Here is a 27,474-nt window from a genome sequence, read left to right on the forward strand (position 1 = left end):
TGTGCGTCTTGATGTTGTTCCACAAATGGAGGGACCTACAGTTTCAAGCCGACTCCGAACGGCAGATATTTTTATGAGGAGCTTTTTCATGGCAGAAATACACTCGGAGGTTTGCCATTGCCTGCCGAGGGGCAACCGCTATTAGAAAAATGTTTTTATTAATTTTGCTTTCACCGAGATTCGAACCAACGACCTCTCAGTGAATTCCGAATGGTAATCACGCACCAACCCATTCGGCTACGGCGGTTAAATATGTCTTCTGAGTCTTATGCAGAGTAAAACAGAAAATGTTGGCAAACATTCATCTTACACTTCCAAATACGTTAAAAGTATTGTCGGGGTCAAAATCAGTAACACTGAAAAATCTCAAGCGTTTTTGAGATGAATTATTTTACGTGGGAAGGATGCGCGAACACAACAATTGCCTGTTAAATAAAATGCGAGCGCGTTCGGTGGTAACTTCACAAGTGATTTATTTATTTCTAAATTCGAGTTTTTATAGTGTCTTAGCCTAACGGATTGAGTTCAAATTTATGTAATTACAGTAAATATGTATTGCTCTGTTACGTTTATGTAATATAGGTGTTTATACATATATAGTGATATTTTTAAATTCATATACGAAAATTGAACAGTATTTTAGAAAACAGTAAGCTTAATATTGAAACGTTATGAGAAATTATGGAATTTAACAAATTATTATAATAATGATTAAAATTAAATTAAATATATAAAATTAAATTAAAAATTAAAATTCTAAGCCATTTGGCGTAACACCGGCCACCTTGAAAGGCTCATGGTCCTTCAACGTCTGATGGCAGTACGGCGAGCTTGTGAACGGGGCGTTTAATTACGCCCGCTTTGGTTGCCACGTCTGCTACGCGGACTTTGCCGTCTTGCCCTGTTACGATTGCGGCGACGCGGCCGAGCACCCATTGCTGCGGTGGTGTGTTGTCTTCCTGAACCAGGACGAGGTCGTTCAGCTCGAGGTTGCGTTTCGGATGCAACCACTTGTTCCTCTGTTGAAGACCCAACAGGTAGTTCCTGGACCACAGTCGCCAAAACTGTTGCTTGAGACAACAGACAAGTTGCCATCTGTCGCAGCAACGCATTGGGTCCATCGATACTTGGGCTGGTGGCAGCGCTCGAAGGGGGCACCCAACTAATAGGTGCGCTGGTGTTAGGGCCTCTCCATCGTTCGGGTCCTGACTCAGTGGTACCAGGGGTCGCGAGTTGAGTACGGCCTCGACCTCGACGAGCAGCGTCTGTAGTTCTTCGGCGGTGAGCAGCGCGTTGCCGATTGCGCGCACGAGAAGGTGTTTGGCGGACTTCACTGCCGCCTCCCATAACCCGCCGAAGTGCGGTGCCCTGGGTGGTATAAAGGCGAAGGTGAATCCTTCGTCCGTTGCGTATTTCTGTACTTCCGGTTGTTGGGCCTCGAAAGCATCCCTCAGCTCGCGAAGCTTGCGATCGGCGCCGACGAAGTTGGTGGCGTTGTCGCTGTATATTTTCCGCGGCATTCCTCGGCGTCCAATGAACCTTTTTAGGGCGAAAATAAAACAATTAGAAGACAAGTCTGTTACTAGTTCTAAATGTACTGCCTTTGAAGTGAAACAAACGAACACTGCGATATATGTTTTTACTGGGGGTCTACCACGTATTTTCAATGTAGTATATACGGGACCACAAAAATCTACTCCACATATTAGAAAGGGTCGTAGTGCACGAAGCCTATCGGCAGGCAAATTTCCCATTATTTGGGATTGCAGCTTCGGCTTATAATGAAAGCAGTGTGTGCAGTTTCGAACGGTACGACTACAAGCTTCTCGAGCATTGACCAGCCAAATGCGGTCTCGGAGAAGCGCTACCAATGCCTTTGCTCCAGCATGGTGATTTCGAAAATGTAGGTACCGTAAGTATGTGGTAACGAAGTGCGAGTTCTTGCTTAAGAGCAGTGGGAACTTGGCATCATATGGGAGAGGCGCATTTAATAGGCGGCCTCCTACTCGGAGTAAATTAAACGACAGCGACAATTCCGAGTAGTTGTGCAAAAATGGATTAAGTTTTTGCAAACTTGAGGGTAGGGTGGTACCTTTGGTGAGTTTCATAATTTCTTCACCATATTCAACATGTTGAACCACCTGAATGACTTTGAGGAAACTTAATTTAATATCCTCAGCCGTCAGCATTTGTGTGAATGTCGCAGATGGGTTTCTAATGCGTTTTATCCATCTTAATATGTAAGCGACAATACGAAGCAGTTTTTGATGAGAAGATACTCTTTTGGTGAGTTCCATAATTGGATGCGATTCATTTGCTTGAACAACTAAAACTGTTGCGTTCCGTTTCTTCTCTAATGCTTCGTCTCCTGGAGAGAGCTGGAAGTGGGTGTTTGTTGGCCATAACGCAGGGTCTTCTAGGAGGAACTGTGGACCGCTAAACCAGATAGAATTATTCAATTCGTCCACGTTACAACCCCGAGACACTTGATCCGCGGGATTTTGCTTAGTTGGCACATGTCGCCAAGTAGCTTTATCCGTCAACTCTTGGATTTCGGACACTCTGTTTGCAACAAAGGTCTGTAGTACAGATGGATGCGTTTTGATCCAATGCAAAACAATTTCGGAGTCTGTCCAGAAGTTTATATTTTCAATTGGCCGACTCAACATTGTCGCTATTCGTGACCATAATTTGGCCAGCAAGTGGGCTGCCGAGAGCTCTAGACGCGGAAGAGATTTAGTCTTCAGCGGAGCCACTCTAGACTTTGCAGTAAGCAGCGTACACTTCGTTCCACCAGCCGAATGGCTACGTATGTATATGCAGCAGCCATACGCTCGTATTGAGGCGTCGGCAAAGCCATGAATTTGACAGCTTGCACTCGACTCAGTGTGTACAAACCGAGGAATGCTTATTGATGGTAGCTGCAGTAGATTGGCTTTGAAATTTTCCCAGCTGGTGTCGAGGTGCAATGGAATCGACTCATCCCAATCTAGTTTTTGCAGCCAAAGCTCTTGCAATAAGATTTTTGCTTTGGTAACTAGTGGGGCAAGTAAACCAAGAGGATCGAAAAGACGAGCCGAAACTGATAATATGTTTCGCTTAGTGGCTCGTAAACTGGTAAAGTTGTCATTTAAGACAAACCGAAACAAATCTTCCTTCGGCAACCAATGGATTCCAAGTGTTTTTGTGGAGTCTGTGTGATTGAAGTTTAAGGCCTTCTCAGAACTCTCACAATCGAAAAATGATGGGTGATTTGAAAACCACTTAGATAAATTGAATCCTGCCGAGTTTAATATTTTAACTACCTCACTTCTAATAAGATCTAGAGATTCGAAATTATCGGATCCTGTAAGCAGGTCGTCTACATAAAAATCTCCTTTTATTGCCTTTGAGCCGAGTGGATACATATGTGTATTGGCATCGCTGAGCATTTGTAAACACCGTGTAGCGAGAAATGGAGCAGGCGCAGTGCCGTATGTTACGGTGTTAAGTCGAAAGATTTGAAGTGGCTCAGATGGATGCCGTCTCCACACTACAAGCTGAAAGTTTTTGTCTTCTTCGTGCATGAGAATTTGCCGGTACATTTTAGTAATGTCCGCCGTAAATGCATATTTATGCAAACGAAAACGAAGAAGTGTTGAATACAGCTCTTCTTGAATGGTCGGCCCAACCATCAAGATTTCATTCAACGCAATTTGAGAAGAGGTACGACTTGATGCGTCGAAAACAACACGTAATTTAGTCGTCGTACTTTCAGGCCGAAGAACGCATTGATGCGGAATGAAGTAGTGTGGCTCACTCGGGATCTTATTATTTGTTGGGCTCATGTGACCCAATTCGATGTATTCATTCATGAAGTCCAGATACATTTGACGAAGTTCTGGATCTTTCAAGGTCTTTCTCTCCAGGGCCTGAAACCGCCGAGACGCGGTTTCATAGGAATTACCGAGTAACTTACGGTCATCTTTGAAAGGCAGTCTTACTTGAAGCCTTCCTGAAGGCAAAACTTTAGTGGTTTTTACGAAAAATTTTTCACACTCTATTTGTTCAGGTGTGAATTTTGTCGAACTAGCCCCTGAAGGTATTTCTTCCATCGCCCAGAACCTTTGGACAATGGAATCTATATTTGCTAGATCTTGTTCAGTATGGCATAATGTGCTACTGACTGTGGGAGGAGGACGTTGGTTGGAGGCGTATTTGCCAGACACAACCCAGCCTAAAAGTGTCTTTTGCAATGTTGGGTGATTGGAGCTGGCCTTGATCTGGCCTACAGCTAAAAGCTCGAAAAATGTTTCAGCACCTAACAAAAGATCTACCTTTTGAGCCTTATAAAATTCTGGGTCCGCTAAGCTAATGTTTTTAGGAATTTTCCAGCCATTAATATTTACGTTACGATCTGGATGGCTGGCTGAAATGGATCGCATTATCCAAAACTGTGCCGAAAACTCATAATTATTGACCCGCGATTTTACAAATGTATTTAATTTCGTCCTTACTTTTTTGGTTGCATTTCCGATGCCGATAATATTTAAGGTCGTACTTTCGCGACGAATTCGTAATTTCTGCGCCAAATCCTCTGTCATGAAATTCACCTGAGATCCAGAATCCAGCAAGGCTCGTGCAGCAAGGTACTCTCCGGAGCTACCTTTTACGTTGACTACGGCTGTAGCCAACATAACCCGATCTGGCGTACTCGTCGTGTGCATGGCATGCGAGGTCGAAAGTTGTGGTGCAGTTGCAAAGGATACAGGGTACTGGTGCAGCAACGTGTGATGCGAACGGTTGCAAACACGACACCGATCCGCTTTGCACTTTGAAACTGAGTGCCCCTTTCGCAAACAATTTATGCATAAGGGGACTGATTTAGCAAACTCAAATCGCTGCTGAGCAGAGAGAGTTTTAAAAGTAGGACACGCGGGTATACTATGATCATTTGATTTACAGTGCGGACACACCGGCTGTTTTATATTTGAAGTCACTAAGGCAGCTTTCGTCCTTCCCGCATGAAGGTGGGGTTTCTGAATGCTGTGACTGCTTGACGGCTTGAGCCTCGACGTTGAGGCTTCATCGGCAGATAAATGTTGGTAGCGTTTATTTAATGCTGCCTCACACTCACGCCATAATGGCAGCTTATCATAATCCAACTGTTCCTCCCACTTTGACCGAGTAACGGTGTCAACTTTTGACATTACCAGATGAATTATGATAGCGTTTGTGATGTTTTTCTCGTCACCTAACGACAGCAACGAGTCGTAAACAGCCGACACTGTATCAATCATTGTGCGCAATGAAAGCGCAGATGGCTTTGGGATAGTTGGCAGTTCAAAAAGTTTGGAAATTGTGTCGAAAAATATTAAGCATTTATTGTCATAAACTTTTTTGAGACTAGCCAACGCCTTCGAATAATTTTCGTCCGACATTTGGAAGGCCTTTACCGTTCCCAAAGCTTCACCAGACAGACAGTTAACCAAGTGATTAAATTTCTCAATGTCTGGGATTGTAGGATCGTTGTGCACCAAACTCTCGAACAGACTCATAAAATTTTTAAATTCTGAATATTCCCCTTTAAATTTCGGTAGCGACATTTTCGGTAGTCGCGAGCTGTGAGGTGCAACAAAGGATGATTCGGCTATTGACGATTTATTTCTCGCCAGAATAGATTTTATAACGGACTTAGTTTCCACTATTAGGTCCTCTAACTCCCCACGGGCTATGTCTTCCTCGTCGATTTCTTCAATTTTCGACTGGCACTTCATAAGCTTATCGCTATGAGAGTTCAAAATGTCCAGTCGACACTCCAATTCAATTGGATCTAACGACATTGTTTTATCGAGGAGACCCGTTTTTATGCGCACTATACTATTTTTCGCAACAGTTCGCTGGCGCTTTAGTGATTTCAATTCCATAATCTCCTTACTTGGAGAGAGACTTGGAACTGCTGTCTTTGGCTTGCTCATTTTGAGTTAAATTATTTAAGCTCCCGAAAAATTTGCTCAATGTCCACAGAAACGAAAAAATATCTGTGAGAGTTTGTGGCTGAAAAAACGAAAAGATGGCTGAATAGCCTGCACAAATCTCAATCAGAAAAACGAAAAATAGCTGTTGGACAAGGCTGTGGTCAGGCCACGAAAGGATGAGCAAGCACAGTAGCACAACACTACGAAAATTGTTCAACAGATTTGCGAAAAATCGATTTTTGTTTAAATTATTTCCTTGTAAATAATCCGTATTTACGAAAAATTTATTTAACTTTATAATAATTTTAATTTAATTGAACTTATTGTTCGAAAAAAAGGTCTTCAATCTCTTTAATTTTTTTTTTTTTTTTTAAATTTATTGACGATTTCGCATTTAAGGTCACACCCTTTATTATCAAATCCCAACGTACCCTTGTTTCACTTTCGCGGAGTTTTATATACGTATATTTGTATAGATAATTGTACATATGGTACATGTACACATATGGGAGTGTGTACATATATGTATGTATATATATGCAAGAAAGTGAAAAGGGGATGCAAAAAATTGAGAGTGTTTATCAACAACAACCACAACTTTCAATTTATTGCACTTGTTACCTGTATAGGCTTATTGCAAGCCTTGACTTTCCTTTTGCAAAGGATGCAGGTGCAGGTCATTCCTGGCGGCGACAGAACCAGCGGTAGGGATTGCAGCGACAGCGGGCGATGACGGCAGCAGCAGTGACCAGAGTAGCAGCGACGGTTACAGTGATGAGAGCAGCGGCGAGTATGGCAGTAACTGCGAGAACTGTGACAGCGGACAGTGATATATACACGAGGGCGACGAACTGCAAGTGAGCAGCGGTGAATTGCACTGTGTTTTTTTTTTTTTTATAAATTTGCCTTATTTTTGGCCGAGAACATTTACATATCACTGTGACTGTTTATATAAGTACCGCACTGGGTATTGTAGTTTATTCTTTTTTATTTATTATATATTTTTTTTTTTTTTTTAACTTTTAACGTTTTTTTCTTTTTTTTTTTTTGATAGATGTATTAGTTTTTCTTTTTTTTTTTTTTGGTTTTTGGGGACTCACTGTCACTGTGCACTTTTTTGTATATGCATATACATATGTATGTACATATATTAGTTTTGCTGTCTGTGAACGGACCGCGCAGGCAATATTCGTTTAGTTATTTATTCGGCTGGTTATTTTAAATGTTAGTTATTAAAAATTTGCGTGCACAAATTGCCAACTTTTGGTCTTTTATTACTATCACTTTTTACCACTTTCGCACTACTGTCCCTGCTCGGGCGCCATGAAAAATCTCAAGCGTTTTTGAGATGAGAACTTATTTTTCGTGGGACATGCGCGAATATAATTGCCTGTTAAAAACAAATGCGAGCGCGTTCGGTGGTAACTTCACAAGTGATTTATTTATTTCTAAATTCGAGTTTTTATAGTGTCTTAGCCTAACGGATTGAGTTCAAATTTATGTAATTACAGTAAATATGTATTGCTCTGTTACGTTTATGTAATATAGGTGTTTATACATATATAGTGATATTTTTAAATTCATATACGAAAATTGAACAGTATTTTAGAAAACAGTAAGCTTAATATTGAAACGTTATGAGAAATTATGGAATTTAACAAATTATTATAATAATGATTAAAATTAAATTAAATATATAAAATTAAATTAAAAATTAAAATTCTAAGCCATTTGGCGTAACAAACACCATCCAATATCGTTTCAGAAAAATTTGATCGGAATCGAAATACAGAACAGGACTATAAATTGGTTTTTGACGCATTAATTTAATCATAAGTAAAACTGGTTTTCGTCAGATCCCAAATTATTCATACACCTATTTATGTGAAATAGTATACAGTATTTAGAAAGCTTTAAGTGTGCAAATAACCTATAGTATATCGTTTTGAACTGTTACAAATATCCTTCCTTATATGAATATAAATTGAACATACTTATTTAGAACTTGCAATAAAAAATAATACACGTATCGTAACCTAATTTTAACTCAAGCGATACCTTCAAGGGATAATGAAGACAACACGCAATCACTTTCCTCAGACAGTCGATCAAAAGTCAAAGGTAAAAATTATAAATAAGTGCCCTTTGTCAGAGAACCGAGTCTACCGAAGTTAGAAACTAAGTTCCCCATCCACAGTTCTATTGGTAAACACTTAAAATTGCAACGATGTAGCGCCCAACAATACTATCCCATATATTATATTATTATTCATAGTGTCTTTGGTAATTGAGGGCTGGCCAGGTGTTGTCTACGGCGTGAGCTGCAAGGAGCGCAAGGTAGCGGTGGATGCCTAGCATTAATAAAAATCACATCTTGCAATATCGTCGAAAGCTAATTGTTTTGGGTTCACAGAATTTACCGAGAATATCTTTGCCACTCTTCCAATTTCTGGTTGGCGAGCATCAACTTCGTAAGGCTTTTGTAACAGCATAAACATTTATTTTTTTCTACTATAAAATTAAGTTTTACCAAAAACGGTAGACGACAGAGGTAAAATAAGAGAATATTACCTCACAAAAGTTATTCTAGCCATTGAAAGAGTTAAGAAATAATGTTTATATGTAGACACACATACAAATATAAAGTGGTTTTCTCAAAGTATGACTTATTAATACTGGTGACCACAGTAATAGCTCAATATTCAAATCATAAATTAGCAAGTGGTTACACATCTATGACGTTATGTGCATATATGTACTTATATACGAGTATATATAATTGGCGCGTACATCTTTTGTTGGTTGCTTCACCAAGATCCTCTTTCAATTTTGAGTGTGCGTCTAAACGGGGTACATACAGTTTTTCACCGTCTCCGCATTTGGGTTTATCTGCCAAAATGGCTCATATATAATCAAATTCTAACATTAAACTAAAACAATTGATGAGAAATATAATTTAACAAAAGAGGATAAGTTTGCTCCTTAGTAAATAACTTAAGTACATATAACCTTTTTGTAAAGGTTGAGAAATACCTATTAGTCCAACTTTATTAGGAGCAATACTCTACCAACAAAATATAAAATGGTTTCTATAAAAATAAACCTTCCAAAAAGGTTAAAAAAGCACAAATCACTAAAATTAATCTATCAACAAAAGATAAAATGATTTCTATAAAAATCTAGTACTATTTGCAATAAAAATTCCATGAATAAATTCTAAATTTACTGCACTGATCTGCCAAGATACGGTATATTTGATCAAATATTAACATTAAAGTATAATTATTTAATATTTGTCCTTTCGTACTAAAATATTCTATTATAATTTTCTTGGCAAATATACACTTGGAGGTTTTCCATTGCCAGCCGAGAGGCAACCACTATTAGAAAAACCTGTTATTTGGTGTTTCATGCATCTGGAGTTTCGAATCTAAGCCCTACCGAAGTGAAACAACTCCATACTAGCACCGATTTTAATAGGAAAAAGTTTGCTTCCGATTTTGTGTTTATTTAAAATATATATATATATATATATATGGATATTGTTAAAAGCATTATTACATAAATGCGAAGAAACTACTAGATAATTGTTACAAAATAGCTAATATACTACAATAATATTACAAAAAACTTCCCATGACGACTTTTCTGAAACTGATTGTGCAAAACGAAAAATTTGTAAATATATAGATATTTCTGTATCTTCATAGTGTACATATCGAATAAGATCCAATACAAATATCACATTTTGTTAAATTTGTATCACTATTAGGATTCAGAGATTGAAAATACTCTTTAATAGCATTTAAAATGCTATATTTTTTATCGGCTAGGTATTCATAAGACTGGTCCTTGTATTTCTCTTGACAATGCAAAAATATACGGTATAGTATGCATTCGGCTGATATAAAAATGTGTATCTTAGTTCTTATGCTATCCAGCATTTTTTCAACAAATTCTTGTGCTATTTTCATTAAGAAACGGAATGCATTCTCTGTATAAGCCTCTGCCATCGTTGTTATAATGTCTTCAAAGCTGTTGGAATTGGCAATAATATTAATGAGCTTTATTCCATATTCGGCCAAAGGAATTAGGACACTATTAGGAAGAACAATTGCTGCTATCCCATTATCACTAGATTGTGGTAGCTGGTTTAGATTGTTAGAGGGCAGCAAGCGTGAATTGATTGCAGCATTCGCTTCTGGATGTGATCCAGGTATTGGTTGCGTAACTGTATTCAGTACATTAGGGCCTTGGTTATGTTGCACATTGTTTCGCAAAACTTTCGCATTGACTGACACTTCATTGTTCAGTACAATACCATCACCAGCAGGTCCGAATGATGGACGTACTTTGGCTTCATTTAACTTCTTATTTATTTTATACAAATCATTTAGATATTGCTTGGAGGGCATGTCATTAACACTGCGGATAATATCTACATTTCCACGACTTTCACCACGGATACGGACTGTTTCTTTAGCCATTTTATCGAACATTTTTCTAAAAATATTCAGCAGAATTTGACAATTCAATTTATTTGTGTAAAAAACTCGAATAAATTTAGATGTGTATACCTTTGGCGATTACTTAGCGATTTTCGGTAGTCCAGAATTGTAGCGTGACGTGTTTCGTTTATAAGTGTTGACGCCAGGCGAAAATTGCGGACAGAATGAGTGAAAAGCACCAAAGACGCTGCAAGTTGAAGTACATCTATGTGAGACACATCCTCGTCGTCACGATATTTCTGCAAAATTGTTACAAAAATTATGCAATTAATGTGACCCATATTTTATAACTTACAAGAACTATATCCAATATTCCATTTGCCACCCCTGATCCTGATAATACGATGGATGAAATGTTCATCCCGTTCACAAACAATTCTGTAACCTATAACAGAATTTATAATAAGTTATTTAAATTGTTTAATATTGAATTGAAAAATTAACGATTGTTCTAATCCTAAAATAATAGTCTAAAATAAATACTTTGCTTCCACAATCAAAAAGCTTATGAAGATACGGTAGATTCTTTGCTGTTTTCAATATTGTTGTAAATAAAAATAAACAATTTTTTCTTAAGAAATTCCTTATATGCCTTAAATGAATCCACGGAGAATTCCAGAAACTTAGAGCCGATTTCTTGTTACCCTCTACGGATTAAATACTTTAATGTAAGTATTCAGGCATGAAAGAAAAGACGATAGACCGAAACACGTGAGTGCGAGGAGCTTGAAATGCTGGTCAATAGGAACAACACCCGAAAATGCTACCAGAAAGTTCGGCGACTTACAGAAGGTTTCAATACCGTGAAATTTTCCTGTAAGACCAAAGTCGGCGATCTGGTGGCTGACATCCAGAGAATGCATCAGCTCCTATGCAAAATATAGTCGGGTGAAAGCATGTCTGCCGCTTGGAATTTAAGTGTGATCTGCCTAATCCTCAAAAAGGGTGATACTGCAATCTGTGCCAATAATCGCGGGATAAGTTTTCGAAACATCTCGCATACGGTTTTAGCGAGCGTGTTGTGTGAGAGGATGAAGCCCACCATCAGCCAACTGGAAAATCCACAATCGACCAGATAGTCACAATACGCCAAGTCTTGGAAGACACCCATGAAAGGAGAATAGACACACACCATGTTTTTGTCGATTTCAAATCTGCATTCGACAGTACGAAAAGGAGTTACCCTGCAAAACTAATATGTATATATAAAAAGGGTTTTTCAATAAGGGCGGGTAGATGTTGAAATGGAATAAAATGGCGTTAGCTGTGTGGCACGTAGCGCCGTCCTGCTGGAACCGCATGTCGTCTAGGTTCATATGGTTCAATATGGGCCATAAGAAATTGGAAGGGCCACCACGTCTACCGAAATATGGGCGCAATGCGCGCAAGTTTTATCATTTGAACGTGCTGTTCAATCGTGTAACTTGCCATTATTCTTCTGAATAATAAACAAAAAAGATTTGACAGATGTCACCAAAACAAAATGGCTGCCACAGGGCGCCAAAATCGACCCGCGCCAATTGAAAAACCCTTTATATATATATAATTGGCGCGTACACCCTTTTTGGCTGTTTGACCGAGTTCCTCTTTCTATTTGTGGACTGCAAAACTAATACGGCTATGCAAAATGACGTTGCTCAATACCAGCCGCGCCGTCAGAATTGGAAAGGATTTCACCGAGCCGTTTGATACCAAACGAGATTTCAGATAGGGTGATACTCGTCCTAACGTATGGCACAGAAGCGTGGACGATGACACTATCCGATGAAGCGACGCTTGGATTGTTTGAGAGAAAGATTCTGCGGAAGATTTTTGGACCTTTGCACGTTGGCGATGGCGAATGTCGCAGGCGATGGAACAAAGAGCTGTATGAGTTTTACGAAGTCATAGACATAGGGCTGCGAAAAAAGATCCAGCGGCTACGTAAGCTGGGTCATGTCGTCCGAATGGAAACAAACGCTCTGGCTCTGCCAGCTGGTGGCAGCAGAGGAAGGCCTCCTTCTGAAGCCCAGTGGGGACATAAACAAGTTTCTCATAAAAATCAACCTGCCAGAGTGCTGCGCCTGAGAAAAACCATCATATTTTTTTGGAACAGTACATGTATCTTCGTTTTTTGTAACCATGTATCATTAGAAAAACAAACGGTTTTGACGTGATATTTAAGTTGGGATGGATCAGAAATTTCTAAAGGTGTGTTAGATGAGCATGTGAAGAGGAGGTTGGTGTTATGCGGGGCACACTAAAATGCCACACATATGTACGCTAAGTATGTCTGGGTCAATTATGTATAAAGTTTAACCTTTTAAAGCTTTTCGTCTAAAATCTGCCACTCTGATAGCTTATGCACTTTCTAATATAAGAATACAAATTACCAAAATAAAAAAAATATCTATTTGCTTGCCTAGTAAAACTTTTTAATCATTTGATGAGGTGCGTCAAAAACAGTAAACTTATAACCCAAATCAGGTTGCAAAAAATAACCATAGCATCATTGATGCACTTCTAAATCTTATTACATACTGAATGCCCCCTCCGCTAAAAGCCATGTGCCCTTAGCGATGGATTTTCAGAAAGCTTTTGATCAAATAAAGATCTTTCATCAATACAAAATCCCAGAGTCAAAGTCAATGGGTATCTCTCTTCAACAGTCCTGCTAAACAATGGAACCCCATAGGCGTCACACCTGTTATCCGCTGTTCCCTTTATAATAGCGACCGATGAAATCGTCAAACTTACAAACAATTCGCGTTGTTATTGTTGTTATTGTAGCAGCATAGAGTGCTAACTCAATGCTGACGACGATCCCTTTCCTGCGGTACAACAATATCTATAAAAAATCAAAAATCCTACATGTGGGAAGAAAGCACAACTGCTCTTCCCTTCCTCCTGACTGCAGCAATGACATTACCACTGTGCAAGGCTAAAAACTCTGGGCCTTATCCTTGACACCAAGTAACTTCAGTCATGCAGTAATGCACCCATCCACGCTGATAAACGTAACCAGAACCCTGTTCTTAACCGAGTTTTGACCACGACTTGCCAATCTATGACAACGACGCAGCATCTACAAAAAAGATCCCTACACCATATCGTGCAGCTATAAGCAGTTCTATTCGGACATTCCCCACAACTCCAATAATAAACCTGTTCGCTGAAACCGGTTTACTTATGGTATATGACACACAAAATTACTCCGATCATCAATACTTCAAGGCAAACCAGATACTCCGAAGGCTAAAGTGACTTTCAACCTTCTACTAAAAAAAACTTCCATTTATTAAATTTATTCATTGACTTACCAATGAAATTTCCTGGCCAGCAGCTGCGGCGGCTGTCATGACCTTAGTAGCACCGGCCGCGCCCATTCCAAGAACACCAGCACCCACCCCTAGCCAAGAATTTCTAGCTTGCGAATTACTAAGACCAATTGACTGTTCATGTTTTTTACGGTCTACTAAATTATATACCGATCGGATTGTTGAATATGCAGCAGTGGTTGCACAAACAGCAGAAGCACAAATCAAAAGTGGAGGGGTTACAGCCACCATGAGGGATGCTACCGGTATTGCAGCGGCACCAAATCCAGCAACGGCTGTCGTTGTGTCCGCGTAGTTGAGTGCCTTTCTAGCAGTACTGCCATTTGGTGTCATACGTATTTCTAATTCCACGACCTTATTTCCGTCGGTTGTGTAAATACCGTTTCGCGGTGCTATCATCATACCGGAAGGGAGCTCGTTATTTGCCAGATAAGTTTTCCAGTTTTGATACACTCGTCCCAATTCATCCACAAATATCATACAACAACTTGAACTGTCGCCCTTAGCTAATAAAAAAAAATTATATAAAATAACAAACACATAACATAAACGTGCAATAAGTAAAAAAAAAAAACATATGAATAAAAATATTAGTTGAATGGTTGGCTATACATATGTACATACATACATGTGGTATAAAAATGTAAGCAAGAAAATATACATAAATAAGCCGATTTTTCTTACCTGTGCATTTTCTAGTTCGAAATACGGGATGACAAGAAAATTCCTTGGCGCTTAAAACAGTTGTTGCGTCTTCACAATCGGTAACTAACACATATATGATTGCACTTAAAGAGTTTCCGTTAGTGTATTTCCCTGTTTTAAACCAGAAATAAAGAAGTTTAAATGTTTTCATATGTAATTGACATGTGTACGCACTTTGAGACCAAACACTATCTAAAATAATTTTTCGCATTTCTTCTATTCTGCTCTGCCCTCTTTTTTGGTCTGGAATGAGCTTCGTTATTTTATCCCTCAAAATATCACACTGATTTGCAGATAATCTGGGTAAAATTCAAAATATTATTAAGTACTTCTACTCTATAGTCTTACTTACAAGTCCCAAATTATTTCTTTATTGAATCCACTGTTGTCTGCAAACTCCTGCTGTACTTCCAAAATTGTTCGCATTTTTCTGCGTCTTGTTGGCGTTAGCTGTATGTCCAATTTTACATTACCATTATTATCGAATGTGTACTCGCCATTGTGCGGCGCAACCATTATGCCATCTGGCAAATCATTATCTTTCAGGTAACAGCTCCAGCTAGGATATTTGTTACAATTCTCGTCTTCATAAAAATATTCAGTTTCCAATTTATCTATGAAGTGAAATAAAATGATGGGTATATATGAAATTAGTAATATTCGAGATGTAGGTAGATTAACTATTTTTATATCTACTTAATCTTATCTATGGCACAAATCTAAAATAGGAATAACATTGCACATGTTTGAACGAATCGAACCATTTTCCCGAAATTTGGGTATTTAAATGTATAAGTAAATGCAAATTTCAAGATCTACACATTTTTAAATAAATTAGCACATTACCTACCGCTAATGTTTGCAAAAAAAAAAGATTCTCTGGTGCTGGATGAAATTCAAAAGAATCAAAAACAGGATGTATCGCTTTTCGTCGGGATGTGTACGTGTCAAGATAGGCGATGGAATGCTTGGTTTCGGAGGTAGGGGGATTTTGTAATTTTAGGTACATTTTTCGTTAGACCCTTTCTTTCTTTGTGTAGATTCTACGAAGGTTATATTTATCTCTAATGATAGCTAACAGTCTAGGATTTCCTACAAATGCGACTTGACTTCCGAAAACCTTAACAAAACTATATTTATTTATTTATGACCTAATATACATTTTTACTGCTGTTTATTTAAACCTATTTTTGCAACTTATAGTTAATTAATAATTCAAATTAATAGTTTAGTCATACTCTCGTGCAGTGACAATCAAAATCAGTAAAAGTTCTCTCAGTAATACGTGAATTTCTGCGACCAACTATGCCTCCTAGAAAAGGCACCCAGCAACAGTACTCATGTGGTGTTTGCCACGCGGCTGTTCACGTCAAAGCATCTAGTATTTTGTGTGTAGCCTGCCGTACGTGGACTCATGCCAATTGTACGGGGATTACCAAATCCGAGTTCACTGATTTAGCAAACAAAGTTAAAATACAGGGGTTCCTGTGGAAATGTGATTCCTGCTAATTGGAGGTTAGTGTCGTCACCACGGACGATCTTGAATCCGATGATGATGATGAAGATAACGATAATATTACCATGAGTAAGCTAAGACGACTGCTCGACGACCAATGCTTGAAGTTTACATCGACATTTGAAAGTAAATTTAATAATTTCAAGTCTGCTATTGAAAAGAATATTGTTGACATCAGGAAGGATGTCATGAGCTTATCTAAACAACACAAGCAATTGGGTGACAAATGCTCAGGATTCGATAAACGGTTAACAACCGTCGAAAATAAGCTCAAGAACTACACTGGCGCCTCAGCGCCAACGAAAGATGTCATTGCGGAGTTCACAGAACGCAAAAAACGTGAGTCAAATGCTGTCATACTAAATATCAAAGAATCTAAAAAAGTGGATGGTAAAGACCGCCTTGAAGATGACAAAACCATAATCCAGACAATATTACCACCGGATGTCTCAGCTAATTTAGATAGATTCAAACTCCGCCGCCTAGGTTTTCCCTTGGCTGGTCGTACTCGCCCATTACTGGTGGAAACTCCATACCCATCGGTAGCACGAGCAATTCTCAGGACTAAACCACCTGAACCCACTGATGGATCAACCAAAGTCTGATTTAAATCTGATCTCACTCCGACCCAGCTGACACATCTTAAGAATCTTCGTGACACATTGGTGACAAAAACAATAAAATATGTCAATGGTGCTCCTAAGATAGGGAAACAATTTTCGCTCACTCAGCAAAAAGGGAAACCCTGTCGATTCTACAAATTCACTACCAGAACGTGAGAGGCCTGCGTACCAAGCTCAGAAGCTTTCTCACAGCGGTATCGATCAGTGGCATTGATGCTTTCTGCATCACTGAATCATGGCTTCATCCAGCCATCAATGACGGGGGGGGTAATAGATAACACGTTTAAGATCTTTAGGAAGGACAGAAGCAGCTCAACAAGTGTTAGTGAACGCGGCGGAGGCGTTTTCATTGCAGTAAAGAAATATATTCAAGCAGAAAGTATTCCCATTCTCGACGTTAGCATCGAACACATCTACGTAAAATTGAAGTGGGTTCTGATATCATCGTCGGGTGCGTCTACTTTCCTCCGAGTGCTTCACTCGCAGCTTTCCAGACATTCACTGATACGCTTCACTATCTGAAGGAAAAATATAGTGCCGCAAATCTCCTTATCCCTGGCGACTTCAACCTTCCTAGCATCTCACCCTGCACTGACTGTGAAAATCTTATATACGAAGGTTTCTCTTCGCTGAAATGCCAACAATTTAACAGTGTCCATATCGATAATAATAACTTGCTTGATCTCTGCTTTAGTAACATTTCTATTCATGGATGGATCTGTATCACCCTGCCCTTGATATCACTATCGAGCTCTAGCCCTGTCTAAAGCCTGCAACACCGACTTACTATGATTTCAAGAACGGTGACTATGATAATCTCAATGACTTCTTCGTAAACGCTGATTGGTCTAACTTATATTCATCAAGCACTGTAGACTGCAAAATAAAAGTACTCTAAGACATAATCCAGGAAGGCATCTCATCATATGTTCCAGTGCGTGTCCAAAAAACAAGTCACTTCCCTTACTGGTTCTCAAGTGAATTAAAATCCAAAACACTACTCAAGAAAGAAGCTCATTCTAACTACAAGAAATACAAGAAAAACGATACTAATTTGTACTATAGAAAATTTAGTGAACTTAGACGGGAGTGCAAGGAGCTCAACACATTATGCTACAAAAATTATATAGATAAGATTGAGCAGCAGGTTCGGACTGATACAAATGCATTTTGGAAATTCATTTAACATAAAGGAAGGAGTAACAGCGATATTCCGTCTACCATGACTTGGAATAATCTGTCGGCAGACTCCGACATTGAGATTAATAGCATGTTCGCATCCTTTTTCAAGCGTGTATATAATCAAGATTCGCATCGAGGCTTAACGTTAGCTGATCTAGGATACAGGCCGACTAATACTATCACCGAGTTCGAGGTTAATATAAATGATGTTTACAAAGCGCTGCTGACATTGAATACAAAGAAAGGTGTTGGCCCGAATGGACTACCAAACACCTTCCTCAAAAACTGTGCTACCAGCCTCAGCGGACATTTCACACATATATTTGATTTCTCTCTACAAACCGGTACCTTCCTAACAGTTTTGAAATCCTCCTACGTCTGTCCCATTTACAAGGACGGTCCTAGGTCTGAGGTTTCCAACTATAGACCAATCTGCATACAATCCTCTCTCGCTAAACTCTTTGAAAAAATAGTTCTCCCCCAACTCACAGCATTTTTCTCGAACGTTATCACCAACAAGCAGCACGGTTTTGTTAGCGGGAGGTCTACTACTTCGAATTTGTTTATCTATGTCAACTACCTCCAAGAAGCGCTAAACGAAGGACACGAAGTGCACTCCATCTACATGGATTTTAGCAAAGCATTCGATAGGGTCGATCATTGTATCCTGATAAATAAACTCAACAGATACGGTATTTAAGGCAATGCTCTGGGCTGGATCCACTCATATCTATCTGAAAGGCAATTTCAAGTGAGGGTGAATGGTCATCTATCCACCAAGCATGATGTAACGTCGGGTGTGCCTCAAGGATCACACCTGGGTCCAATTCTGTTCAACATATTCGTTAACGACATTGACGACCGTTTACAGTCTGACTACCTGCTATATGCGGACGACTTAAAAATCTTCAGATCGATAACTAGTGTACAAGACATCAAAATTCACCAAAACTTATTGTCGGCCTGGTGCAACAGAAACAAACTAGGCCTGAATATCAAAAAGTGTGCAGCAGTATCTTTCTCAAGATCGCACGTCTGTACTCCAACCAACTACAATTTAAACGAGACAATAAGTGAAATCGACAGCATGAAGGATCTAGGTATCATCATAGACAACAGATTGACATTTAACAAACATATTAACAAGGTTACTCTGCAAGCGTTTAAAACTCTTGGTTTTATTACTAGAACCAGCAAGGACTTCACAAATCCCAACACCTTACTGGGCCTTTTCTCCTCCTTAGTCCTTCCAATTCTGGAATATGGCAAATTCGCACCTGTTGGACTTCCACTGAGACGCAATAGCCTGCACATAACCGAATAACTAGGATCGTCAACTCTCTGCACGAGTTGGACTTTTACAGCGGATCACTCAATACCTTCGTACCAGATATTAAATCACGTCTATTACCATACCCCTAGGTCAAACAACATTTCGAAATTTTTTTTTTTTATCAATTAATTGTTACAAATACCCTATTAATTTGTTTACACCTTTCCCCTCAAAATTCATTTTTTCTCTTTTCATTAATTGTTACCAAGTTGTATATTGCCGATAGGCGTTTGTGTATTAAATAAAACAAAAAAAATATATATATATATACTCAAAACGAAAACAAATATTGAAATACATATGTGATAACCCTGTGAAATTTTAGCTGAAACAAAGGAATCTAATTTTTTTTGATTCGTAACTAAAATTAACAGTTTTCGGCACTCTAAATGTATGCACGTGAAGTTCAACAAAAATCACAAATATGTGCACACGGTAGGTAATGTGTTAAGATTCAAACCGATTCATACCTTGATACTGTTTACGCTTAACGCAAAAATCTTTAAACTCCTTTGCTTCTAAGACATTTTCATACTCATTTGAAGTAACGAGAATGTGTAAAACAGTCGAATCCATTTCCATATCCACTCCATATTTCTCTATAACACATAAATATTAACAACAAACTCTGTAAAAAGCTCATTCGGTACTCACTTATGTCGGCAAAGTGCTGTTGAAGACTGCCGACAGTTTTTAATTGATTTGGCGTCGTTGGAATGCTCAATGGAGTTAATCTTATCTCTAATTCAACATCTCCATTTTCGTCAAAACTGTAAATTCCATTCAAAGGTGCGACCATAATGCCCTGCGGCAATTTATTTTTACAAATAAAAACATTCCACGATGTGTATTCTATGTTGTTGTCGTCAACGAACATTTGATTCTCAGCTATGAAGAGGAAAATCTTAAATAAGTAAATATTCAAATCTTGTTAATATTTATATGTGGGAGTACTTATGACATCGTCTTTTCGTAAAACAGAATGACAGGAAAACTCCCGAGAATTCATGGCATTATAAATGTCCACCTGTTTTGTGACCATCACGTATATGCTGCTTGCTGACATGTTTCCCTCTCCAGATTTACCTTATTTTAAATATTTTATTAAATAAAGGTGTAAGCCATTATTGTGTTAGTTACTTTTGCTTGCAAAATATAGCTGAGCTTCGCGAATGGTAGCATCATCATTCAAAGAAGGCCTTTCCAAAATTTCTGACTTATTTTGTCTATTACCAACAACTCCAGCTAAAGATGACGTTTCCAAAAACTCTAGCTCTACTTTTCGATCTCCATCAAAACTATAATGCCCATTCAATGGGGCAACCATAATGCCACAAGGCAATTTGTTTTCTCTTTTGAAACATTCCCAATTCATATATGACTTTCCATCTTCGTCAACGAAAATTTCAGCTTCGCTTGTAAATAGTTTAATTTTGATTATTTATATTTGTATATCATTATAAGTAGGTACTTACAATTAGAGTTATTCGATCGTATCACAGGATGACATGTGAACTTTCTCACATTTTCTATATTTTCGAAGTCCTTCACATCTGTGATTAACACATAAATCATATTTGACTTACTATTTAAACCAGCAAAAGATTCACCTAGTACAAAAACAAAAATACATTAATTGTAATTGTAATTTTTTTATAATTGTAATTTTTTTACTCTCAACAGCAAAGTCTTGCTGAACTTCACGAATCGTCGGGGACTTGGCAGCTGGTGTTTCCGAAAATTCCAGCTTTACTTTACCATCATCATCGAAAGAGTAATTGCCATTCAGCGGTGCGACCATAATACCACATTCCAATTTATTTTCTTGCTTGAAATTTTTCCAATCATTATAAGTGTTTCCATCTTCGTCTACAAAAGTTCTATCATCGCCGCTGGCTACAAATTGATTGTTAGTATTTGTCATGTTCACTGGCATTAATCTACTCACCAGCCTGCTTATGCTTAGATATAATATGGTGACATGTATAGATTTCACTATCAAAAATATCCGTATCTGGGATGTTCTGTTGCACTACTAAAACGAGGATCGTCACAGGCATATGCGCACTCCTGACTTTTGCTAGAAATAGACATATGTATGTGCACATATGTACATGCATTTATAGCAATGTTTTGATATTTAGACGAAGTATGCATACATTCTATTTAAACCCATTCCATTTACTTACAGTTCTTTTTAGCGAAATGTTGGTGGACATCGCGAACATTTTTTTGAGCCATTCTGCAGAGATACTTATAATAATTTTATAAGGGGACCAAATTGCGCACCAAAATAAACCAAATTCGATCGAGTTCAAATAACTAATAAATTATGGGAATAACTAAAGTTACGTACTTGTAAAATCTGTAACTCAGGGAATCCCCGCATTATAAAGCAGTTCTAAATGAAAAATTTCCAAAAATAGTATTATGATCGTGCCAGTGTTGGTATTCTTTCAACCAAGGCGAATTTATTATTATGTATTATTATAAATATGTTAATATTGATGTTGCCAGAAAATTTTAACATTAGGTTGCTAATTTACAATTTTGAATGTTAAAATAATAGACATAGCTAAAAATTTATCTAATTACTAAATAGCAAGGCGAATTGAGTACTATAGGTGGCGTCTTCCCAAAGTAGATATTTTATTTTTCGCGATTTTGACAATTCTGATTTCAAGTCCCTTACCAAACAAAACAAACACAAGGAGGAGAAATTACAAGCTTGTGAACATTTAGTGAATAGCTTGGCAATAATGTGATTCATCAGATCAGAGCTAAACAAACAGATAAAAACCAAGTACCGTGTTTTAAATTTTAAAAGCACAATTTAATATAAAGACTCCAAATGTAGTTGATTTGCGTTTTTATGCGGAAGACACCGTGGCAAGAAAATATGTTTGTGTGTGTGCGAATAATTTCTTGTGCTTGGTTGTGTCCATGGTGAAAAGATTTTTAAAGGTGTCCTACGTAGCAGACCGTTATTCGGCTCTGAGCGAATTTGTCAGATGTGCTGATGTTACTTGGGCTGTGTTTCCTAAATTTTGGATAGTAGTAGTGATAAAAATCATCATAGCCAATGCTCATACCAATGGTTTGTTTACGACTGCGGGTATTTGGAGGCCTTCTATTAATTTGTGCTTTCCCAATTTAACACACGGCTCTCCGTTTTCATTAATTTTATTAGTTTTAATCTCACAAATCACAAATCGAGCCATTCACTGAATTTTCACAAACATGTGATTTCTCCTCCTTTTGTGCTGGCATCAGGCTTGTCAAAATTAAAAAAATAAAGTAACTGTTTTTTAATAGCGCCGCGTTATTTGGGACTTGAACGTACTTCAAAAAGTTTTGTCAATAGAAAAGAAATGCTCAATCCGAGGCACATTAAACAGGTAGCAACAGAAGAACAAAAGAAGCAATATATTTTGTTTTCGCTTTGGCCACTAGAATGATAGATAGTTGATAGTTCAGAGTAACGTAAACAAGATATTATATATTATATAATATATATATATATTTAATTTAAATATCTAATTACTTTATATTACATTGTACGCTTACACGTTCCCACGTTAAACTTAAGACTGAATACCTTGTGCGCATGCACCTCTCCTTAAGTAGGGTACAGACGCCGCACATGCTCACTTTCGTTTGCCCCAGACGGCGTGCAGCTCATACGTGATTTATTGCAGATAGCGTAAAAAGGGATAGCATAAACGCGGATAATGCGATTGTTTGTTATTTATGCCTGTTTAAAAAAGAAAAAGGGAAAGAGATAAAAATAAAGAGAAAAACGCTGAAAAGTATGGATAAGTGATTGGCTAATAGAAGAATAAGATATGGTAAAGCTATTAAATTGTCTCGAATTGTCGGATTCTTAAAACTGTTTGTATATGGACGTGGAGACTGTTAACTAACATTCTCTATTTATTTGGTTACGCCTGCAATTTACAAAAAAAAAAAAACTACGCGACTACGTCAAACGAGAGGTTATCCGCTACGTTAAAATTCCTTTCAAAATTCAAATGCTCGACAAATACTTCACCCCAGACCCTCGGCTTAATAAGAGTAGAAACATTTTCAGTAATTATTTCTGCACTAAAGCACTTTAATCCAATTGCGTTTTTTATATTTTCCATTTCTTATTTGCCATAATACTAGCTCGTTTTTTAGGCACTACTAATTTCCTGCTCAAGCTCATATTTCCATCGATTTGCACACTTCAAGCAGCAAGACAAAATTAGATAGCCGCTCGCTGGAAATCAGAATATTTTGATTTGTGGCTAAAATGCTCGCCAACATGTCACAGACGGTGAACATGCAGCGCAACGGGAACATGTCCGTCGTCTCTACCCTACTCTAAGATGTGTCTTCATTTTGAATCAGTGTAAAATGCGCCATGAGAACATAGAACAGTTCACAATTAACGATAGCGGTAGGTGCTGGTTAAAAGTACGTTCAAAAGTACATATGCAGTAATTAGCAATACATCCACAAAATTAATCTACCCGTATGGTTATAATATTATATAAGATTATTTTATAATCTCATATTTCGAGAGAGAAATTTTGTATGGGTAATCTCGCTTTTTAATTATGGATTGGGAGTTAAGCACGAAAAAGTAAATAATCTACTTATATGTGAACGTATTATAAGCATGTGAAAGCAAATTTGCAGTTTATAATCAGAAACGATAAAAAGGAAAATTTATCAACAATAAAATTATAGAAAGTATATTTACGGTTATCCTTTTGGACAACGCAAAAAAGTTAATATGTGTTCTTCTACCAGTTTTCGTAGGTGATGGATAAACATTCCGGCTTTTTTTTGGGAGAGAATTTTCGCTCACATTCTTTATTTGGATTGATGGCTGATGATAGCTAATTTTGTTATCGAACACAACTTTTTTTATTCACTTATTGTAACTTTGATTTGGTTACATGAAGAAGAATTATATATAGTTTTCTTTTGCTCTTGTTTACAATACGTTTCCGTAGAATCTTGGTAAAATTGTCGACAATCTTTAGAATTTCAAGGAAACTTCAAATCTTAAAATGGCATCAGGCTTGGAAGCCTATATAAATCATACAGTGTCTATAATAACTGCGGATGGACGCAATTTTATTGGCACGCTTAAAGGATTCGATCAAACAATAAATGTGATACTGGACGAGTCCCATGAGCGAGTCTTTTCCACAACATCGGGAATCGAACAGATAGTTCTAGGATTACATATTATACGCGGAGATAATATCGCAGTGATTGGACTAATCGATGATCAGATTGATGCACGTCTTGACTTAGGTAATATTCGTGGGGAGCCTCTAGGTCCAGTAGTACATTAGGTCATTAATTTTACAAAAGAATAAACAAATGGATGGAGTATGAAGCTATAAGTGTTTTATTTCATTATTTTTTATTCAGAATCTATATTAAATTTAATTTCCTTACAATCAAGGGAGTCCAAATTGACTACGGCAATGCTTTGAGTTTTGCAAAAGCTTGGAATGCAAATCAATCTTGTTATTTGTCCTTTGGGACCTTTATGTAAGTCCGTTTGAAATGTGTCGCAGTTTCCTGCGAAATATATATGGGGACACTCATACAAAATAAACGGATCACTATTAACAAATGGATAGCAAGCAAGAGTGTCGGGCGCCGTCGGAGCTATATGCCCCCAAACTAGAGTGCTTCGTAGTGCCTCCAATGGTTGCTCAATCATTGTACATCTTATAAGATCGTGTACATTCTGTCCCGAGCATCCCACTATTTGAATGCTGTCTAAAGCACAAGCATATGGATTGGAAACACTGCGAAAAGAGGCATTTTGAGATGATTCGGGATACATAAATTTGTGGAACGGCTGTTGGGGTAGCATAAAGTTGGCTGGATCGTGTGCCCCTGGCATTAAATCGATGAATACACTTTTCGACCAACAAGCAAACCAACTGTCTAATGTGCGCAGCGCTGCTACGGCTCCACTATTTTCTGTGCTTCGAGCTTGTAAAGATGTAGTTTGCTGTTCTTCTGACGACGTCCGTGCGGAATTTCCCGCTATAATTACACGAGTTATTCCAGTGCATGAATTCCCAGATACATTGCCACATAACCAGTGTTGGAACAGATTCAAAGAATCGACATAATTATGTACTTGGGAGTAGTCTATACCCGATATAAGAACTAGTTTTCTGCCTTGACAATAATTGCGCATAGGTTTCTGCGGACCTGCTTCATAAAATAAAATTCTTTTAACAACGAAACGACCATCTTCCTCAATGCATCCCAAAACAGCGCACGCGACGCCTGATGCTAAATAGCGACCATCCACTTTACCGCATAGCCGAACACGTTGAAGTTCATCTTCAAGAATTATTTTATCTTCAAGATCAGCATAATATTTACGAGGCGGCTGAGGAGCTAGTTGATTTTCTTCGGAAATTTCGCGTAATATGCTTGGTTTGTGGTTTTGATGTTTGTAAATCGTACCGATAATTATGCATTGCTCGGTTTGGTCCTCCCGTAACTCGCAAAGTTTTTTTACGGAGTGACTACTGCCCCACTGTTCCTCCACACGAGTCAGGAGGAGAGATGTCATCTCTCTTAAACGATGAGCATAAAAGTGCGAATACTGTTTGTTGTAATCAAAAGAAGACACACGATATTTACTGGAGAAGTCTTCGTACTCCGTCTTGCTGCGGGATCCCATTATTAGTAATAATAGAATAAATTGATTATTTATATCACGAAAATGTATTACTTAAACTAAACTCGAAAGTGTGCAAAAAGATAATTCATAGGAGAATTGCTTGTAGTATTTGCCCGGGAAAATTGTTCTTCTTCTTTTTGTTTGCAATTCACCTTTCTACTGAATTGTTGAAAACAGCTGATGATGTCTTGTCACATAACATGGCATTGTAGCAAGGCTCATGAGCAAGGCTAAGGAAAAAGTGTTGAGACGACTTATTAAGTGCTTTAGTAAAAAGTATTGTTAATTAGTCAAACCCAAATGTTCCGGAAAATAACAAAACTTGCCCCATTCACCCCCATCAGATTGCTTAAAAGTAATCCAAGGGGCACAGTGCTTCCAATGTCGTCGAGTTCTACAACTGAATCTACAGAAAATTGGGACTTGTACGCATCCGTTCTGGTGGAACGTTTACCTATCGTGTCTAAAAGTTTAACCAATTTAGAACGGGAATTTCAGGAGCACCTGTGGCGCGTAGAATTTGAGAACAGCTTAAAATCGGACTATGAACTGAAACATGAACGTGACCAAATTCAAAGTGAATTAATAAAAAAAGGGGAAATGGAGGTGGACCTCGATGATAGCTCTTCCAAAATGACAGCACAAGATCTAAAAGATGCTTATTCAGAAGAGTTGAAAAACTTTCAAAGAGCACTTCGTACTACGTCAGATGACGTAGCAAACACAACTACCTCTACTGACCGTTGTTTAGAGGAAACTTTATATCTAGTTATCGAGGAAGTATTAAACACAAAAGCACACCGGATGCTTCCTCAAGGGCTTCGTCATGATGGTGAGACAATGCGACAGGCTGCTGAACGTGTGCTACGTGAGAAATGTGGTACGCAGTTGCAAGTTAATTTTTACAGTAACGCGCCTTGTGGATTTTACAAGTATAAATATCCTGTTGATATGCGAAAAAGGAGCGCTGGTGCTAAAGTTTTCTTTTACCGAGCTTATCTGCGTGGTGGTGATATAGACAAGGCAATTGCAAAAAAGTACGAATGGCTAACTAAGCCAGTTTTGGAAGAAAAACTTAAAAATACTGATTATACTGAAAGCATACGAAAGTTTCTCCTGTAACATACATATGCAGAATATGCTAAGTTTTTAACACAAACAAATAAATTTCACTTTAATTGAACACTAGTTTTTTTATATTTCTACATTTTATTTGTTTTATTAAATTAAGAGTATTTTTTTTCCAAGAGAAAGTTGGATTTACTAGTTAATACATACATACTTGTCTGTGGTGTCAGGTCAAGAATAATAGAATGACCCATTCGTGGTAATAGGTATAATTAAGTTAAATCCAAAAATTTCATAATTCAAGGAGCAAATTTTGATGAGAACATATGTAGTTAAGGGGATTGTGGTGCTGTGAAAGTTTTCGATTTTTATCAATTAAATATTCAAAAGGAATAGCTCGAGTCCATTTTGCACTACCCTACTTCTAAGAAACTAAATCTGCTAAAGTATGAAAAGTTAAAACACAAAATAAAATTCGTCCGTATAGTCATCCAATATACATATAATAGGACCCCTTACCCATATAATAAACCATTGCTTGACTAGTTCATGT

The 27,474-nt window shown here is 37.9% G+C and overlaps 5 protein-coding genes across 6 annotated transcripts; 2 read left to right on the forward strand and 3 right to left on the reverse strand.

Annotated features, from left to right (window-relative positions):
* Positions 1 to 794: 794 nt before the first annotated feature.
* Positions 795 to 5,957, reverse strand: LOC128860713 (uncharacterized). Its single transcript, XM_054098399.1, has 3 exons — positions 5,436 to 5,957; positions 3,646 to 5,303; positions 795 to 1,539 (listed from the first exon to the last, which is right to left on the reverse strand). Exons 1-3 carry the CDS (start codon positions 5,955 to 5,957, stop codon positions 795 to 797), a joined length of 2,925 nt encoding a protein of 974 aa, XP_053954374.1.
* A 3,298-nt stretch (positions 5,958 to 9,255) lies between these two features.
* Positions 9,256 to 21,601, reverse strand: LOC128861538 (uncharacterized). Of its 2 annotated transcripts, XM_054099738.1 has the most exons (16): positions 21,498 to 21,595; positions 21,331 to 21,383; positions 21,090 to 21,221; positions 20,816 to 21,037; positions 20,617 to 20,751; positions 20,282 to 20,551; positions 20,096 to 20,227; positions 19,796 to 20,029; positions 19,612 to 19,740; positions 14,840 to 15,101; positions 14,662 to 14,786; positions 14,467 to 14,598; positions 13,765 to 14,288; positions 10,761 to 10,850; positions 10,535 to 10,704; positions 9,256 to 10,460 (listed from the first exon to the last, which is right to left on the reverse strand). In XM_054099738.1, the coding sequence occupies exons 2-16, from the start codon at positions 21,380 to 21,382 to the stop codon at positions 9,662 to 9,664; spliced, it is 3,408 nt and encodes a 1,135-aa protein (XP_053955713.1). In that variant the 5' UTR covers position 21,383; positions 21,498 to 21,595; the 3' UTR covers positions 9,256 to 9,661. The 2 variants fall into 2 exon arrangements, with proteins under 2 accessions (XP_053955713.1, XP_053955714.1); XM_054099739.1 differs by lacking the exon at positions 19,612 to 19,740 and having other exon boundaries at positions 21,331 to 21,601.
* Positions 21,602 to 24,089: 2,488 nt separating this feature from the next.
* Positions 24,090 to 24,536, forward strand: LOC128860526 (U6 snRNA-associated Sm-like protein LSm8). The gene has a single exon (XM_054098111.1). It carries the CDS (start codon positions 24,202 to 24,204, stop codon positions 24,490 to 24,492), a length of 291 nt encoding a protein of 96 aa, XP_053954086.1. The 5' UTR covers positions 24,090 to 24,201; the 3' UTR covers positions 24,493 to 24,536.
* LOC128860523 (DNA polymerase delta subunit 2) lies at positions 24,526 to 25,959 on the reverse strand. Its single transcript, XM_054098109.1, has one exon. It carries the CDS (start codon positions 25,851 to 25,853, stop codon positions 24,564 to 24,566), a length of 1,290 nt encoding a protein of 429 aa, XP_053954084.1. The 5' UTR covers positions 25,854 to 25,959; the 3' UTR covers positions 24,526 to 24,563.
* A 92-nt stretch (positions 25,960 to 26,051) lies between these two features.
* On the forward strand, positions 26,052 to 27,036 carry LOC128860525 (39S ribosomal protein L46, mitochondrial). The gene has a single exon (XM_054098110.1). It carries the CDS (start codon positions 26,154 to 26,156, stop codon positions 26,973 to 26,975), a length of 822 nt encoding a protein of 273 aa, XP_053954085.1. The 5' UTR covers positions 26,052 to 26,153; the 3' UTR covers positions 26,976 to 27,036.
* Positions 27,037 to 27,474: the final 438 nt, after the last annotated feature.

Source organism: Anastrepha ludens, chromosome 4 (assembly GCF_028408465.1).
Source record: "Anastrepha ludens isolate Willacy chromosome 4, idAnaLude1.1, whole genome shotgun sequence".
Classification (NCBI taxonomy): domain Eukaryota; kingdom Metazoa; phylum Arthropoda; class Insecta; order Diptera; family Tephritidae; genus Anastrepha; species Anastrepha ludens.